Genomic DNA, 17,496 nt, shown 5'->3' with positions numbered 1-17,496 from the left:
CTCCGTAATCGAAAGAGACGCTAATCCTGCTCCTCTCCAAAGCCTGGCAGTGGGGTGGGACAGGGAGGGATAATGACAGAGACATGAGGAAGGAAGTCGGATACGGGAGACGGCGGAGAGCGTGTGCGCTTTGGACAAGCGGACTCAGCACTGATCTGGACAAGTGAGACACAGGTGCTCTCCTGCCTGAATAGTCGAGCCACCTCCTTCACCATCTGCTAAACACCTGAGATCCCTGAGAGTTTGGAGCCCTCCCCATCCAGGTTTCGCCCTGGAGGCTGAAAACCTCAATGAGGGTCCTGCAGGGGGGGACTGCTGTGGGAGTTGTTCACCTCCCCCTGAAACCCCTCTCGTATCACCAGCGGATGAGCCGAGCTTCACCACTGTGACACTGTGCCAAGATGGAGAGGACATATGCCTGACAGCAACTGATGGGTAAGAGGTGATGAACCTTGTGGTTGTGTGACTGTGTGCATTTTAATCTTGGATAACGATTAAATGGAAAACTGCTGCAAGTCCCCCTCAGGTTCCACTTTAAGATCTTATCGTCACTGTGCATCTTCTGAAAGTAACTCAGCAGAAGTGTCAGGAAGATACAGTCATGCACAGTCAAGCAGCAGATTGTGCCATTATCAGAAATAAGACCCACACTGTGGAAACATATAACTCTTGATGACAAACTCATTCCGCCCTTAGGTCACCTCAGCAACTTTTTCTGAAGCTTTTTGGTCCTTGTGGGCAGCTGTGATAGCAGATGGATCCACGAACCCTGTGAACTTTAAAAACTTTCCTCCAAGTCACAAATATGGAAACAGTGAAGCAGTCGTAACACATGGTCCACTGACCATTAATAACTAGCTTTACACAATAGTGTTTCTGGAGGTTAAACAATAAACCCAGATTAACATAGACAACAAAACTAAACTAAAAGCCAAAATTGTGACAAAATATTTGACAATTTTAAAAATATAAATTAGACTGAAACAAAACTGAAACTATTTAGTGAACTCGGGAAAACTAACAAAAATAAAATAAAAATGTTTCAAGGAGTTCTGTTTTTATGGTAATATCTGTACTGATTTTCCTAAATGTTGCCTCTGAGATATTCCCACCATACAATAATAATTAGAAAAGCTAAAACTGACAATGAAACTAACAAATAATACACTTAAAATAAACAAATTCAAAGAATATAAACTAAACTGAAAGAAGAAAATCTTCTCTGGAAACAAACTACAACAAAACTGATCCACAAAAACAAAAAGTCCAAATTAGATAAAAATAAAAACTTAATTAGAAATTACAAAACTAGATGTTGGCCTGATCTATAAAAGGTTTAACTGGCATATATTGTACATGTTGGAGATTTCACAGGATCCAGTCTTATTTATTGTATGTTTCTTACTTTATGCATGTTTTGAATATTCTTGAAAGATCAAGAGCAAACAGAGGCCATGAGCCATTTCATACCTCCCATCTCACATTTTCAACTACAGAAACATCTAAGTGTAGTGATGCTGGGGAAGTATAAAAAATAGCAACAATAAAATAGGAACGTTTTAAAGTTTGCTGCAATCTTTCCTCATGATTTCATCAGTACGTTTTCATTTATTGCACAACCGCAGCACCTTATAGTGTAACTGCTATGGCCAGATTGTGATCTGGCCACAGCAGTTATGTGACCTCTGAGCTGAAAGAAAAGTAAATGTGTGAAGTTAGAAAAAGGAAACATCTACAGGAAAATGATGAGGAAATAGAAAATGTGAGAGAAGCAGGAAATGAGATAAAACTTTATGGTTTTAATGATCAAACCTCTTTATCGCCTGTAGCTTCCTCTTTCTGGTGACACAAATCTTCGCCTTTAGGTGTAAACTTCAGGCTTGGTTTAACACTAACACTTGACTAATATTAGATGCATATTTTAAAACTAATCATCTGGCCTGTGCACATAAAAGAAGCCTAAATGTGATAAAGCATACTTTTGCATTAACAGCCAAATGCAGCGCACAAGGCAAACAAAGCCCGATTGTTGACCGTGCTAAAACGTGCAGGTGTTTAGAGCGAGTGTACATGAGAGGGATTACATGGGGGTTAAGCTCATTCATCATAATAGTTTCCAACCCCAGGTGGCACACAAACAGCTTAGTGCGGCACAATTGTCAACAGCACAATATCAGAAATTGAATTGTAGGGCCGCGCACATTCACAAGTGGGTCAAAAAAAATGATAGAGTACTCCCAAAGCTGATCCTATTTGGGGAAGAACACGATGTCCTCATTTTGCCAGTTGTGCAAAGCGTTAGCGTTTCTTCAGTTGCATGTAGTCATGCAATATGTAACTTTGAGCATGTCAATAGGAAAATCACAAATCGACTGAAGTCAGCTATTAAAAAAAACAATTCAATTAGAGAGAGACAGGGAGGAAGAGGGAAACAAACTGATGGAAGTCTCAGGCTACACACGAAAATATGAGAAAACAAATTATTTTTAGATTTCGAATATTTTTAACATATTCTCAGACCATCCTTAATGCTCTTGATCCAAAGCACCGATCCTCATGCACTTTAATTTTAGCTGGAAATGCCTTTGAAACCTTCCGAGCAGACATTTGCATTGGCTTGTTTATGCTCTCTTTTGTGCTTTGACTTGATGCAAGAGTGAAGAACTGGGGTCTGAGTGCTGCGTATCTCAGGAAGAGGCTAAAAGGTCCCGTTCATCTTCTCGGCTTCAGCTTCTATGTAAAAATAATTAGATTTGCCTCTTTAGCTTGATGAGACATGTGACTGCAAATACCAAAAGTAGATTAGATCGGTCTTTCAGTGGAAATTTCATTAAACAGTAAGCGAGACTGAGCAGACTGTGTCATTACACCAGGCAACAAACCGTGACTGGTACTTATGGAGAGAGGACACACGCTGAGACATGCTGAGAAATAGAGACAAGGAAGCAAGGAAGAGGGATAAAAAGAGGATTCAGATGGATCCTCAGCCCTTCTTAATCCCTTTCGTCTGCTTTTCTGGACAACGTAAACAGACTAAAGTTGGCTATGGACACGGACTTATCCATGTAACTGAAACAAGTGGCTTCATCAAAGCTGCTGGCGGCTAGACGTCTGATGACGGTCATGTAAACATTTTTTTTTTATGGAACAAAAACTTTACTGATGACTGAGGCAGATTGGGGGGTGTGAGGGACGCAAGCCAAAACAGGATGCTTGGCTTCCTGTCAGAAAATAAAATATGATCGCCAAACTACATAATCCATTTTGGTATCAAACCCCATTTGAGGTCTGCACTAATCTAGAGAGTGCTTGCATGTATTAGGAGATGCACATATTTGTGCATGGTCGGACCAGCTTTAGCCAGCATGATGTAGGGCAGGAAATCTCTGACGAATGAAAAGCCAGGCATGTTGGATAATGTGATCCTAGTGTAATTCAGCAATGACACAAGGGGCAATGATGCTGTTTCATGGAAAACCAAACAACACGATTTGTAGTTCAATTGGCACGCAGCAGTGGGGGCTGCACAGCTGTGTCAGCAGCATCATGAATTTCCTTTGAGCACTTTACATTAAGCTGACATTTAAAATTGCACTTCAATCGGGGTTCTGGACTCTTCTAAAGTAAACATGCACATGCTCATGAGCTTTTGCAGTATTAGAAAGAATTTTTTAGTCCATGCTAAATGTGGTGCATGCTTTTTTTTTTTGAATTCCTCTTCTAGGATTGATATAAATTTGTTTCATCTGCAGAGGTATGGAGGAGATGAGTGGTCAGAATCCAGAATGTGAAGACATGCAGAGTAAAGACCAAAGACTGCCAGTCCAGGTAACATAATACCCTAGAATCATACTGCGACAGATCTCTGTCAAATATTTTTAGCATAGCAGCTAAGTCTGATTGAGTTATAGTTATGATTGGAGTTCTGTGTTACAGTTGATACTTTAAAATGTCTTGAAATGCTTAGCTGAAGAGACTCAAATGCAGACACAAACAAGGATTAAAAGCCCGAATAATAGTAAGTACACAAAATCCAAGGCCCCGATATTGCGTAGGTGTGTGCGTGCATGTGTGTGTGATCCTGGGATAGATAAGGAAAAACATAAAACAATTTGTAGAATTACTAATTAAGTTTATTTACAGGCTTCTACAGAGTTTTAATTCAATATACTGCTCATGACACAATCAACTTCTTCCCCCAGATCTTTCCTGACCCTGTTGAGGTTGTCCTGGACCCCGAGACCTCTCTGAACTGCCTGGGCCACGAGCACGAGAAGGAACGTCTACCCTCTATTGTTGTGGAACCAACTGAGTTGAGCGAGGTGGAGAGTGGAGAGCTGCGTTGGCCTCCAGAGAACATGGACATGGAGGAAGATGAGGAGGACCTGTTCTTGGAGCAGTGCATCCCCCCGGCCAACATTGCAGATTGGGGAGAAGAGGAGGAGGAAGAGGAGACATCGGTTATACTGAATCAGCAGCAAGGCTTGACACTCATTGGTGAGTTGCACATAAGGTAGTCATATATATTCAAATGCTGTTTTATTACAAATTGGAAAAAAAAGAAAACATATGCATGTGAAACCATAAACATGAAATTTTGTTTGCTGCCCCTTTACTCACTATGGTACCGCTTATTTTTAATCACTTTAGTTTTATTAATTCCTATATAGAAATTAAGCTTACGGGATCAGTTTATTAGGCAGTCAGGTGACAGAAAGTTTTGATAAGTTTTAGATATATTGGTAAACAAAAGGTTTCTCATTTCTCAAGTCAATGTCTGTATTTTGTATGACAGTATAATTTCCTTTTTATAGCAGTTTTTGAGATAAACAACACAAAGTGCTTCACAATGAAATACCAGACACGCAGTGATGATTCAAACAAGACCATCCTGTGTAAAGTGTAAAAGTGGATGTACTAGCTGGAGCTACAACCAAAACTACTAGTACCATTCTAACTTTCAGTTGGATTGGCAACCTACAAAGTCATCCATCTCATCCTTTTCCCGTTACATTTTTGAGAGCTCAGCATTAGAGCTCTCTAAATCAGGAAGTAAAGCCTGATGATTCAGACTGAAAAACCACCATCCCTCTGCCACTAACATACTCAAAGATGTAACCTAACATGTAGGTACAAAATGGTATTAGTATTAAACTATTTCTGTCAGGGAGTGGATACACAAAAATCCAAACAAAGTGGATTTGCCTGGCAAACAAAATCATCAACATCATTTTGGTGACCTGCTGCTGTGGTTTACTTCACAGCCTGTGGGACATTACTATTAGGAAACATGGAGAAGAGTAGAGGTTTCTGCTACATCTAATTGATGCAGAGTTACAGACGGAGGTAAAGTTATGGAGAATTGTCCCATAAAACATAAAACAATCAACTGTTTAAATGGTTTAAACTTTGGACACAAAATGAAGGACTGGGGAAAGCGTCTGAATGACAGAAAAAGACAAAGGAGAGAAGGTTTTTAAATACAGAATACAGACTACAAGGTCTGTGAGTCTTTGCCAGTGTCGAGGCTCTTAATGAAATGCAGTAGTATGTATTATATAGTTAATGTAAAGGATTAACAAGCCCATGCTTGTTTATTTGGAATATAATTTGAAATGTTGTAATATGTTTTGCTTTACTTTTCGGCTACTTAGGAGACATTTAAGCTAATGATAAGGTATGCGCAGTACTGCAGGAATGCCTTAAATATATAAGAACCTGGATGACCTCTAACTTTCTGCTTCTAAATTCAGATAAAACTGAGGTTATTGTACTTGTACAAAGTCCTAGGAATATGGTATTTAACCAGATACTTACTCTGGATGGCATTACCTTGACTTCCTGTGACACTGTGAGGAATCTTGGAGTCTTTTTTGACCAGGATATGTCATTTCTCACTCACTATGTGTTAATATGTGCATTGAATCACTACTTGTTATTAATTTCCCACTCGCTTCCACAGCATGTGTTTTGTCCTGTCTTCATCCCCTCATCCCAACTGGTCACGGCAGATGGCCGCCCCTCCCCGAGCCTGGTTCTGCTGGAGGTTTCTTCCTGTTAAAAGAGTTTTTCCTTCCCACTGTCGCCAAAGTGCTTGCTCTTAAGGGGTCATATGATTGTTGGGTTTCTCTCTGTATGTATTGTTGTAGGGTCTACCTTGAGGCGACTGTTGTTGTGATTTGGCGCTGTGTAAATAAAATTGAATTGAACTGAATTAAGAAGCGCTTGTTGCTGGTTTTTATTTTGGAAAATACGAATTCATTAAATTTATAAAAAGAAAGAGTAGGAAAAAAACGTTTCATTGTGTTTAAGGAACCAGAGCAGTATGAAAAAATAACTTGTTTGGTGAAAGTGTTCTACACTGAAATTAAATTTTCAAACTCACCCTATTTTTTCTGCAGACCTTCAGTCGGATGCATTCAGAGATGACACTCCTACACTTCCACCCAGTAGTGCTCCAGCCTTCAACTGAGCTTACCTCTGAGGACTCACCGTCTGTGGGAAACCAGCGAGGAAGCATCGCAATATGTACTTATGACAGCAACTATGACAAAATTAAACAAATACTGTACTGATAATGTGTTTTACACGGTAACAACTCCATGCCAGCTGGGACTTTAATGTTCGTCTTTATACCAATGTGCACAATAAGAGGTGAACTATGACAAGACTGCGTGTGCAACGGGAAGCAAACCCACGTTCTTCCAAAGTCAGCAATTTTTAGAATTTCTAGAGAACATTTTGCTGACTCTGTGTTTAATCTTCTTTGTCATTTCCTGATTTTGTTAAAAACAGGAAATCCTGCCACTCAATTTTCCTCACACGTATTTATGTTTATGCAAATGTGTTTCTCTGTCTCTTTAATTCATTTTCCTGTCCCACAGTCAGTCTTCTTGAGGATATTTACCTAGTCATACCTTTAGTATGTAGTATGTGTTACAGTACTGTAAACTGAGTTGGCTGTTCTCTGGACACACATGCAGTTCTGCTCTGATATGTCTTGAATGTTTGGAGAATCACATTTTTGAAAACCTACTTTGCGTTAAAATTCAGGCATGATATTGTTTGATTTAAACTCGTCTATGAGGCAGCTACATCATGGAAGTGACAGATGCTCACTGCTGTTGTGTAATATCAGCATAATATCAGCATTTTCAACAAGGTTGCAGAAATCACTTTTCAGAAGCAATGTGATGCATGGTGATCAACACAAAGGGAGCTCTACTTGTTTTCTATTACCACAGCTGAAACTCTAGTTCTTTTACCGTACTATAGGTTGTGAGTAGGCTAATTTGTGAATAATATGTATATATGATAAAGATGATGTGTTACTGTAAAATTATTGTTTCAAGTTTGACAATAAAGTATTTTGTCCCATTGAAACAGGAAATCATTTTTGAGTGTTTTTGCAAAATGATTAATTACTGCAGAAAATAAAAAGGCCTTCACACAGTTGAACAGTTCAGTGTTATTGGCACTACAATACACCAATGCAAAGCTAAATACACTGACTGAGGAAGCCATTCTGGACCAGGCTGTGACTCATTACAGCTGGAGGTCCTGGGAGTACAGCCACTGTGGCCTCCTTAGCACCATGGCCTGATACACAATGATACACAATCTCCTGCCACATAATCCAAAAAAACCAAAAACAATTAAATACTAAATTATCTTATAACATTGCTTAATCCATTATCAAAAGACAGGTGTTAGGTAAAAGTAGGAAACATATCTAGCTATCTGAAACCACATACAATGAAAACATGCTGCAAACATCTCCAAAACTCTGCTTCCTTTATAGCACATTGACTAAATCCCCCAAGATAATGACTATACCACTAGGCTTAAAGGTCTAAAAAAACCCCGACCAATTGCAATTGGGAGTACAACTGAGATTTATATTTTAAAACTCTAAAACTTTTAATTTCCTAGAATTTCATGTGTGGCAAGGCTACAGTAACAGCACGCTGTGTTGTGTGATTAGAAGACACAGGGCTACTCCATGACATTTAGTATTCATACTTTAAACACGATTATTAAGACTTTTATTTTGACGAGATAGACATTTGAAGTAATTATTTTTAAAATTACCGATCCTGACATATCAATAGACTTTTATTTTATAGTGAGCACTGAAATAATGGAAAAATAATTTGTAGCACTACCAGTAAACTGGTGAATAAAGCAAGCACGACAAAGTAGTCGAGGTCAGCTTCCGTTTGTTTTGTTTTTTTCTCATTGTATGAACTATGATTTAATTATTTCCTGTGAAGTTACACTTAAATTTTGACATAAAAACTGCATTTTTACATTAACCAATTTTTTTGATTGCAGTCATCAAATGTACACTCACGTGCAGAGGACTTGTACTTTTAGCAGGAATCTTGTGCAATTGTGTTTGCGTGGGGTGGGGTGAGAGTATAAAGCACAGAAGCAGACGAGCTTTACAACTTCCTCTCAGTGGTGACAGAGCAACACAAACAGAGGCTGAACAGTTGGTGAGTTAATACTAAAGTATTAGTTTGAATTTAAAAAACAAACATTAGCTTTTCTGGATTGAACTGTATTATTTTAGTAAATTGTGAAAATCTATTCGATGAAACATTTGTCACAGATATTGTTGAATGAATCATTCTCTCATTCTAATGTTAATTTTATGCATGACACTAATTGATACCCTATACTTCACAGTTGTAAGGAATCATGGATTACAGTGATGATAATTACACATTTCCTGATGATAATTTCACATTTCCTGACATTATTGAGTCTGTGACTCCTGAGATTAAGCCGATCCAGATAGTGGCTCTGGTCATGTACAGCCTTGTGGTCCTGCTGGGTGTGCCTGGAAATGCTGTGGTGGTGTGGGTGACGGGGTTCTGCATGTCCCGCTCTGTCACCTCCCTCTGGTTCCTCAACCTCGCTCTGGCTGATCTTCTGTGCTGCCTCTCCATCCCCTTGCTTATGGTCCCTCTGGTTCACGACGATCACTGGCACTTCGGTCCGCTGGCCTGCATGCTCATCAGAGGCCTGTTTTACCTGGTGATGTACTGCAGCATCCTGCAGCTGGTTGTGATCAGTGCGGATCGTTTGTTGCTGGTCATCAGACCCATCTGGTGTCAGAACCACAGGCGACCCAAACAGGGTGCTTATGGATGTGTTGCTGTGTGGGTCCTGGCCCTGATAGGCAGTATCCCACAGTTTGTGTACGCCAAGGAGATTAAGGCAGGTGATGAGAAGAGAGAGTGTAGGATGGAGTACACTGTAGACAGTGCCTGGCCTGTCTCTGCTTTTCGCTTCCTAATTGGATTCATTATTCCTTTCCTGGTTATTCTAGTTTGTCACTTGGTGGTTTTCAGCAAGACACAGAGGAGAATGACACGAGGTCGGACCCGGTCCAAGAAAACCCTGAGGGTCATCATTGCTGTGGTGCTGAGCTTCTTCTTGTGCTGGATACCTCTGCACATTGTGGATTTCCTCATACTGACCACCCCTCGGGTTTCCTCTGCGAGCCCCAAACTTCACCTGGCACACGTTATAGTGCTCTTCCTGGCTTACTTCAACAGCTGCCTCAACCCTCTGCTCTATGTGTGTCTGGGTCAAAGCTTCAAAGACAGCATGAACCGCTCACTGCGTAACATCCTCCACTTCATCAGCGAGGAACCGACCACCAAGATCAGCATCACCCATATGGACACCAAGAGCACCAGTAATGGCAAGGAGATGACAAAAATATGATCGTGTACTGACTCTAATACACAGACAGGACTGCTGGAATATAACAATTTCCATCACAGTTGAAGTTTCACAAAAGAATAAGTAAATTCTGCTGGCCTTGGCTGTTAGATTTGACTTGATTTATATGAGCAAAAAAAGGTCTATGGATACAAATACCCTGCCTTCACTTTTCATGAGCTACTAAGATTTTTTTCTGGTTAAGTTCGGTGGTAAGTAAATGTGTTTTAAAGAATCTTTAGAGGTTTCAAATGTGGAACCGTTACTCATTCTGCAACATTTCTGTGAAACATCACGTCTTATGCAACAAGATTCTTGGCACTTCTAGTTTTTTCTCTCACAAAAGGAATATTTTAGATTCTATTGAGGTATTTGTTTTTTATCATGTATCGTTTGCCTTTTTGTCATGTTTTTGTTCAAATTGTTTGACAGAAATAAAATATATACACAGAAGTTTGATTTCTTCACGCCTGTAATTACAGAAACGTGCAGTAAGTGTTATTTTCATACACCACAACAGGGAGACACACTTTAAATCTCTGAAGCTCCATTTCTTAAGGTTAAAAAACAGGTGGACCTTATGATTAATAACCTATATCATATAAGTGTATTGGACACTACATGTGGCCTACTGTGGCTGCTGTAGGACAAACATGTTTCAAACATGTTTTCTGAGTGCATAATACTAATTTTTTTTACCCACTGACAAGTCCTGCTAAATTGTAATAAGCAGAAAATCGAGCAGCAAAATGTAAAACTGCCTGTTTCCATTTAATAACACATTGATAACCTATTAAGACTAACTTTAAAAAGTGTGACTATTACCTGGAAATATCTCTGGTAGTTTCTGTGTAATAAGCAGGAAACAGAGCTGCAAAATGCAGAACTGCCTGTCTCTATTTAATAACAACTAGTAATGTCTACTGTTGCAGTTTCTTTATAATAAGGAGGAATTTAATACCATGGTCACAATAGCTGATTAAAACAAACATTAGCAAGTCTTTAAGGAACTGGAAAGACTTATACAAAATGCAAATTATTAAGTTGAAAGGAATAATACATATGAATACATTAGATTTGTATAGAAGTGTAGAGGACCCTCTTAGGAAAGAAAGTGGAACTTATTATTAAAATGTCCAGTACATAAAAATAAGATGCCATCCATGTTCTTCCGATTGTCTAATTCAGGGTTTATTGACCTCTAACCATCCAAACATCCAGCCTCTCTAACAGCAAGTAGCACCAAGCTGCCAGCTTCCATAATGCTTCCATAATTTCATAGAAGTAATGATAAAATGCACAATGCAGGGCGCGATACTCGGTAGCCAAAAGCAATCCAGTACCTTTTGGTTCAGTGAAAATCCCTCAGTGACAGCCAGGCTAAGATTCTTACGGCCATCCAAGAATCCCAGCCCAGTGGAGCTCCCACATTGGAAGCTGCTGCAGCCGCACATATACCGCCACCTCCTCTAGAGACAGCCACTCCTATTCCCCAAGGCTCAGCCATGTTTTCGTTTACACCCTGTTTCCGGGGCGCTGCTTCCCCTGAGCCAGCGCCCCGGAAACAGGTTTTCCCTGGTTTTCTGGGGAACCAGGTAGTTGAGCCAGGTAGTTGTAGAGGGTTTCTACCTCCTCCGTCAGCGAGCCTGCCCCGAAACTGATGTATCTGTAGATCGCAGCTATCTTTGGAGGAGAGGGAGTGACGCTTTTGGTCTTGCGCATGTTTTTGCTGAAGTCTTCAGTAAAGACAAAGCACTCACCTTACCTCTCCACAACCCTTGCAATTGTGCAATACAGTTACTTCTGGTTTCTAGATTTTCTGGACAGGTTTGTTTATCAGGATGACTTTCTGATCTTCTCAAAAAACCCCACTAAACACCAAGCTCATGTCTGTGCAGTGCTCCAGCGATTCCTTGAGAAGAAACTCTACAACAAAGCAGAAAAATTTGAATTCCACTCTAACTCTGTGTCATTTGTTGGTTACGTTTAGTGGTTACGTTTAGTGGTTGGTTGGTTACCACTAAACGTGGTTACCTACATGGCCCCCTACATCCTTGCAGGATCCCTCAGTGACAGCCAGTGACAGCCCCCCTACATCCTGGGGCATGGTCACGCCATGGTCACGTATCATGCTCGTCACCTGTCAGCTGACAAAAACACCATACTCACCATCATTGACAGGTTGACAGGACTACCTGTAGAAATAGTCTCTGACCGCGTCCTGGGTTTTCTGCACCGCTCTCAGAGCCAAACCTTGTCTTAGTTCTGGTTATCATCCCCAAACAAACGGTCAGACTGAACGGTTAAATTAAGAATTAGAAACCATACTCCGCTGCATGACCTTACATGGTCCACCTGTCTGCACTGGGCAGAATACGCTCGTAATTCACTCACATCCTCTGCAACTTGAGTAGCTTTCCATTCAACACCATCTACAGCGTTGTCGACGAGCTTGGGATCAGACTAGGCAAACACTACTCAGGCAGTCAATTGCCAACACCAGTATGCCTATCAACGCCATTCAATTGCTCCAGTTTACACACGAAGACAAAATATATGGCTGGCGGGCAAGGACATTCCACTCAGGACTGAGTCACGCAAACTTTCACCACGGTATACTAGCCCATGGTGACGGGGGGAGGGGGGGGGTACTGTCATGGTTCGGGTGACTGGCAGAATTTTTCTGTAGAGCTGCGAGTCTCCTCCTCTGGGCGGAGCTGACCTCATTTCCTCCCTGGAGCTGCACCTGAAGCTCATTATCACAGCTGTATTTAAGACCAGCGCTGACTATTACTCTTGGCCAGATCATCTGCTGCCAAGTGTCAGTTCGCAGCTCATTCATGTTCTCCGTGTTTGAATCTGCATTTTGGGTCCATATTGCCTTTTGGCCTCACCAGCCGTCACAAAAATGACCATTTCATATGGTTTTGTTTACAATTTGTAGGGAATTTGTATGACCTAAGATCCAGTTTCTCAATATCGTTCTTCATTTTTGTCTAAAAACAAAACAAAAAAGCTAATCAAAACTTTAATAATTAATAATTTCAGTTCTACTTATATGCACAGCTGGGTGACTAATTTGTATGTTAAGTCCAACAGTAATAGAAATGTTTGGATAATGAAGTAAAATATAAAAATACAGTGTAAAGATTTAGGCATGATATTGTTTCATAAATTAATCTATGAGGCAGCTGCCTCCCAAATCAGATGTCTCAGGGTGGGAGTGACAGATGTTAACTAACACTGTGATCTCTAATTTCAACATTTTCCACAAGGTTGCAGACATCACTTTGAAGAGGCAACATGATGGGTTTTTTGGAGGACCTGAAATGGTAATTTCTCAGAACTTGCGTTCTGCCAGCAGTCAGGGCTCGACAATGCACCTGTGCAGGTGTAAACTTTACAGGGTCAGCAGGCAAACTGGTCATTTTAGTCAATATCAGTGGTAAAGAACAACATGCTATTTACATTTCTGCGGTAGATTTGAATGTAGTGTGATCCAACATGTTTTCTGCCCTTTAAAGAGAATCAAAACATGGCATAACATAGTATGGTTTTCCAGTTATCCTTTCCTCCCTGCTCTTCCCTTGCCTTCCTCACAACAGTTTCTTTTCCTTTGGCCTGTGTTGTTCGGCACTGTAGCAATCTGAAGGCCAATAAAAATGTGCAACAGATTTATTTTCCCAAGTGGAACATTACAGCTTTGCCATATTGGTCCATATTAGATAGCATTTCTATGAGCTCAGCAAACACACAAACTGTTTGTGTGCTGTTTGTCTCACAGTGTGTTGCTAGCTAAAGCTCCAGCTGCTGTATTTCACAGGAAGAAAATAGAAAGAGCTAAATTCATTCAGAGATGGAGCAAGATAAGAAAGAGGTCAGGAGAGGAAGAAGAGAGGTTATATTTATAGGTAATGACTTCTCGGTGGTATTTGATAAACTGGAAATTTAAAGCTTGCATGTAAGTCCTTATGTTTTTCAATCAGATACTGGATGTGGCATTATGTTTTTCGTATCACGAAACATGCTGCAAATCAAACTGAGGCAGACTAACTGCTATTTATAGGTTGCTTGAAAAGTGTGTGACTGATACACAGTGGTGTAGATTCATTGACTGAATTCCACCAACATACCAACTTTATACCATCTAGAAAAAAGATTAGAGGGAACATTGTCCTCAGGATATGTCAGCCCATTTCTAATAGAAATGCCTTTTTGGTTAAACTTTCAGCAAGGAAGTTGCATTTGCACTGTTAAATTTTTTTATAGCTTTAATGCACATGAAAAAAAGTTGTATTTTGTCTCACATTTATTATATCATCAGTTATATCGTTACCGCAAATTTTCAAATATGTATTGTGATAAATATTTTTGGCCATATCACCCAGCTCTAATTTCCAGGTATCTGTACTTTACTTTCTTTGTGAGTGTGTGTGTGGGGGGGGGGTTGTGTGCAGTTATTCTCACAGTGTGTTGCTAGCTAAAGCTCCAGTTAGTGCAGAGGATGGAAATCAGCCAGGACAACTCATGAAGCATCTGCTGACATCATGCTGAGTTCAGTTGTGTCCATCCACAAAGAGCAGCAGATCAGCTGATCACAGCCTCTACACTAAGAAAATCTGCAGGAGCTCTCAGTAGAATTTATTTTCAGTCGTGTTTCCCCACACTGAGCCATTACAACCACATTTAGGGTTCCCCCGCCTGCTGAATGCTACTTTAACCCCTGACTGTGCTCATTTTCCTGTTTAGATACAAAGTCATCCTCGACAATGTAGGCAACATAAACTAGACCCATTGACCCATTTACTTTCTTTAAGTGGATTTCAGAGGCTGTACTTTTTAAGAGGCTCTGAAATGTACTCAAAAAGTAAAGAAGTTTAATCAGTATAATACTTCAACTTTTACTGGAGTATTTCTTAACACTAATAACTGTACGACTTGTACCAAATAGCTGTACTTTTGCCACCTCTGATCACACCAGATATGCAAGTGGATGAGATCATTAGACTTGTAGTCAAGACCGCCTAAACCAAGACCAAGACAAGACCAAGACCAGAGGGTATCGAGACCGAGACAAAGTTGAGACGAGACCGAGACAAAAAAGTATTTAAACTGCAGCCATATGCTGCTTCGTTTACAGGTGTCAGGCATATTTATGTGTTTTTGCGATGCACTCGCACAGCCCTCCTCACCGCTGTCTACTGTCTCACTCACTTACTGAGAAGACAGACGCACACTCCACTTGACTGCCACGTCTCTCACCCTCTCTGTTTTTCACATAATGATATTATCCTATATCCTCGCATGTGATTGGCCACAATATGGAGGGATTGGAGCATAGCTGAGCCACTGTGTGAGAGCTGAGCAGCGAAAGGAAATAAAGTGAGGAACTGGTGTTGTGCCAAAAAGTGATTGTCTGCCAAAAACTGATTTCCAGTGTTTCTGTGTATTTTTTATGTGTAATATCTTTGCGTATGTTCGTAAATAGACTTCGGTGAACAGGGTTTACAAAGGGGTTATATAGAGAATTAAAAAATTAGCTGTTTTTTAAGTATCTTTACAACTTGTACTTACATTATAACCAATCAGGTCCTTTATCCCCACTTAAAATATTTTTACAGAACTATTGTAATATTTGCTGCCATTTCTGCTGTCCTGTTGGGCAACTTACTCTTACAAAATACATTTTTAATGTTAATGAGATTTTTTTACTGCATAAATAACGGTTATATTAAAGTCACTGCCAAAAACTGATTGCGGCTTCTATCTTGTTACAAGAATGTTGTTTGTGGCTCAAGATGACTTTATGTCATCCATAAGGGATGCATTTGACATATGTTTAACATATTATAGCCCAACAACTTACTTATAGCACTTTAAATATAGGCAATCACTTTTTGGCAAATACCGGAAATCAGTTTTTGGCAGACAATCACTTTTTGGCACAACACCGGCTCTCGCTCAATGGGAGTCGACTCTTCTGATTTACTACAAAGCATTCTCTAAGCAAGGCTCTTAGAGCTGATGCTTTTGCGCATGACACATTATCAAACGTTGAACGCAAAAATATATATTGTATTCTGAAGTAGAGTCAATGTCAGCAAAAATCTGATAAATACGCAGTCTAAATGAAGGTATTATAAATTCATCTTTACTCTGCCTTCTTGAAAGGCTTTCTGAGTTTTTGTACATGCAGCCAGTAAAAACACTGTAGAAATCACCAGTTAATCTTTGCGTATTTGCTACTCCTCCATCGAAAGTCTCATCAATAGAATATGAATGATGAAAAAGACATGACAGATAACACAATCTGATATTAAGAACAAAACGTATTGCCCCTTATCAAGCCTATTTAATCTGGCAAGCATTAGCATTTGGCATTTGAGAAGGAAGTTACTGATGAATGTAAACGTTGAGTAAAGGGACCTCTAGTGGCTGTCAGTACCCATACGGGTAAACACTGCATTTGTTTTAATGAAGAGCTTAAATTTTCTGTTTAAAACCAGGGAAACCAATATAAATAGGTCTATGACTTAAAAATAAACTTTAAAATAACCTTATCAGAAAGACTTTAAAAAAACAAAAACAAAAAGATCAAAACACTGGCTTCTAATCACCGATGTTGCTTAAATGCAATCTTTGGCCTGAATCTAGTTCTACATGACACTAAAATCAAGAGGTTTTATCCTGTGCACAGTGCCACGGCCACTCAGCACAGTCACATTTGTTACAAGAATAATCTGTTAAAAGCCACATATTATTCTTACAATTATGGGCTATAATTGTAACCCATTAAGCTTTAGCACTTACCCTGGTATAGAAAAATAAAAACACACACACAATCCATTATTTATTGATTGATTGATAGATTTTTTATTTTTTCAATGTTTTGTCAGTTGAAGCCAATTGAAGTGTATCTAATAGTGCCAAGTTACAACAGGCACTTCAAAGCTCTTTATACTGTAAGGTTATAACCACACAGTATTAAAGAGAAACCCCCAGCAATCAAATGATCTCCTATGAGTAAGCACTAAGGCGACGGTGGGGAGGAAAAACTCACCTTTAACAGAGAGAAACCTCCAGCAGAACCAGACTCATAGGAGCAGCCATCTGCTTCGACTGGCTGGGGGATAGTTGTGATGTCATTATATGCTATGGATATTGAATTTCATGTGAAAGGTTTGTGTAAACTCTGGAAACAATACTTATGTTGTTCGTTTTTTCATACTCTTCAGATCTGTTAATATCTGAAGGTTCTGGAAGGACACCATTTGTCATGGTCCTGAGTCTGCCGACTCAGTGTTTTGTGTTTCTTTGTGCTTTTGTTATTCTGAGTATGTATTCTGTTATTTGCCATTTGTTAGGGTTCTGTTCTGTGCCTGCCCTGGTCCCACTTCTGTGTTCTGTCTGTCTATGGTGTCACACTGTCTGCATGTGAATCTGTCTAAGTTTAGTGTCTCATCTAGTTCTCTCTGTCTGTGAGTTTCCTGTCTTATTCTGAAGGTCCCCTCTCATGTGAGTGTGTTCACTTTACGTTTCCCCTGTACTGTCGGCTCTGATTTCTCCCAGGTGTGTTGCCCTCTTGTCTCTCATCTCCGTGCTCTAACTAATAAATCAGTGCTCTAACTCTCACTTGTTGAAGTGTCTTCATCTTCGGAGTTGTTCATATAACCACTGCTTGGGGGAACCTGACCTGTTTCAAAGGGTGACTGCTTGTTTCTTTGCTGACCTTCAGGTGTGAAATTGAATCTTTGTACAGTC

The 17,496-nt window shown here is 39.9% G+C and overlaps 3 protein-coding genes across 3 annotated transcripts in view; all 3 read left to right on the top strand.

Moving 5' to 3' along the window:
• Positions 1–64: 64 nt before the first annotated feature.
• Positions 65–7,390, top strand: lbhl (LBH regulator of WNT signaling pathway, like). Its single transcript, XM_085130722.1, has 4 exons — positions 65–435; positions 3,753–3,828; positions 4,203–4,497; positions 6,402–7,390. The coding sequence occupies exons 2-4, from the start codon at positions 3,757–3,759 to the stop codon at positions 6,470–6,472; spliced, it is 438 nt and encodes a 145-aa protein (XP_084986848.1). The 5' UTR covers positions 65–435; positions 3,753–3,756; the 3' UTR covers positions 6,473–7,390.
• A 1,048-nt stretch (positions 7,391–8,438) lies between these two features.
• On the top strand, positions 8,439–11,790 carry LOC146504167 (C5a anaphylatoxin chemotactic receptor 1-like). Its single transcript, XM_085130718.1, has 2 exons — positions 8,439–8,498; positions 8,692–11,790. Exon 2 carries the CDS (start codon positions 8,704–8,706, stop codon positions 9,736–9,738), a length of 1,035 nt encoding a protein of 344 aa, XP_084986844.1. The 5' UTR covers positions 8,439–8,498; positions 8,692–8,703; the 3' UTR covers positions 9,739–11,790.
• LOC146504154 (C5a anaphylatoxin chemotactic receptor 1-like) overlaps positions 8,462–17,496 on the top strand; it is a 180,802-nt gene continuing 171,767 nt past the window's right edge. The window contains exon 1 of the mRNA XM_085130717.1: positions 8,462–8,498. The gene's annotated coding sequence lies outside the window, so the exon portion shown is untranslated. The remainder of the gene's footprint in view (positions 8,499–17,496) is intronic.

This window comes from Neolamprologus multifasciatus, chromosome 14, assembly GCF_963576455.1.
Source record: "Neolamprologus multifasciatus chromosome 14, fNeoMul1.2, whole genome shotgun sequence".
NCBI lineage: Eukaryota > Metazoa > Chordata > Actinopteri > Cichliformes > Cichlidae > Neolamprologus > Neolamprologus multifasciatus.
This window is presented reverse-complemented; position numbering and strand designations above follow the sequence as displayed.

Bases quoted from the DNA above. Each gene is read 5' to 3' on its own strand.
- lbhl (XM_085130722.1), top strand. From the start codon at position 3,757: ATGGAGGAGATGAGTGGTCAGAATCCAGAATGTGAAGACATGCAGAGT. The intron at 3,829-4,202 runs GTAACATAATAC...TTCTTCCCCCAG, and splicing joins ACCAAAGACTGCCAGTCCAG to ATCTTTCCTGACCCTGTTGA. The intron at 4,498-6,401 runs GTGAGTTGCACA...TTTTTTCTGCAG, and splicing joins GCAAGGCTTGACACTCATTG to ACCTTCAGTCGGATGCATTC.
- LOC146504167 (XM_085130718.1), top strand. From the start codon at position 8,704: ATGGATTACAGTGATGATAATTACACATTTCCTGATGATAATTTCACA.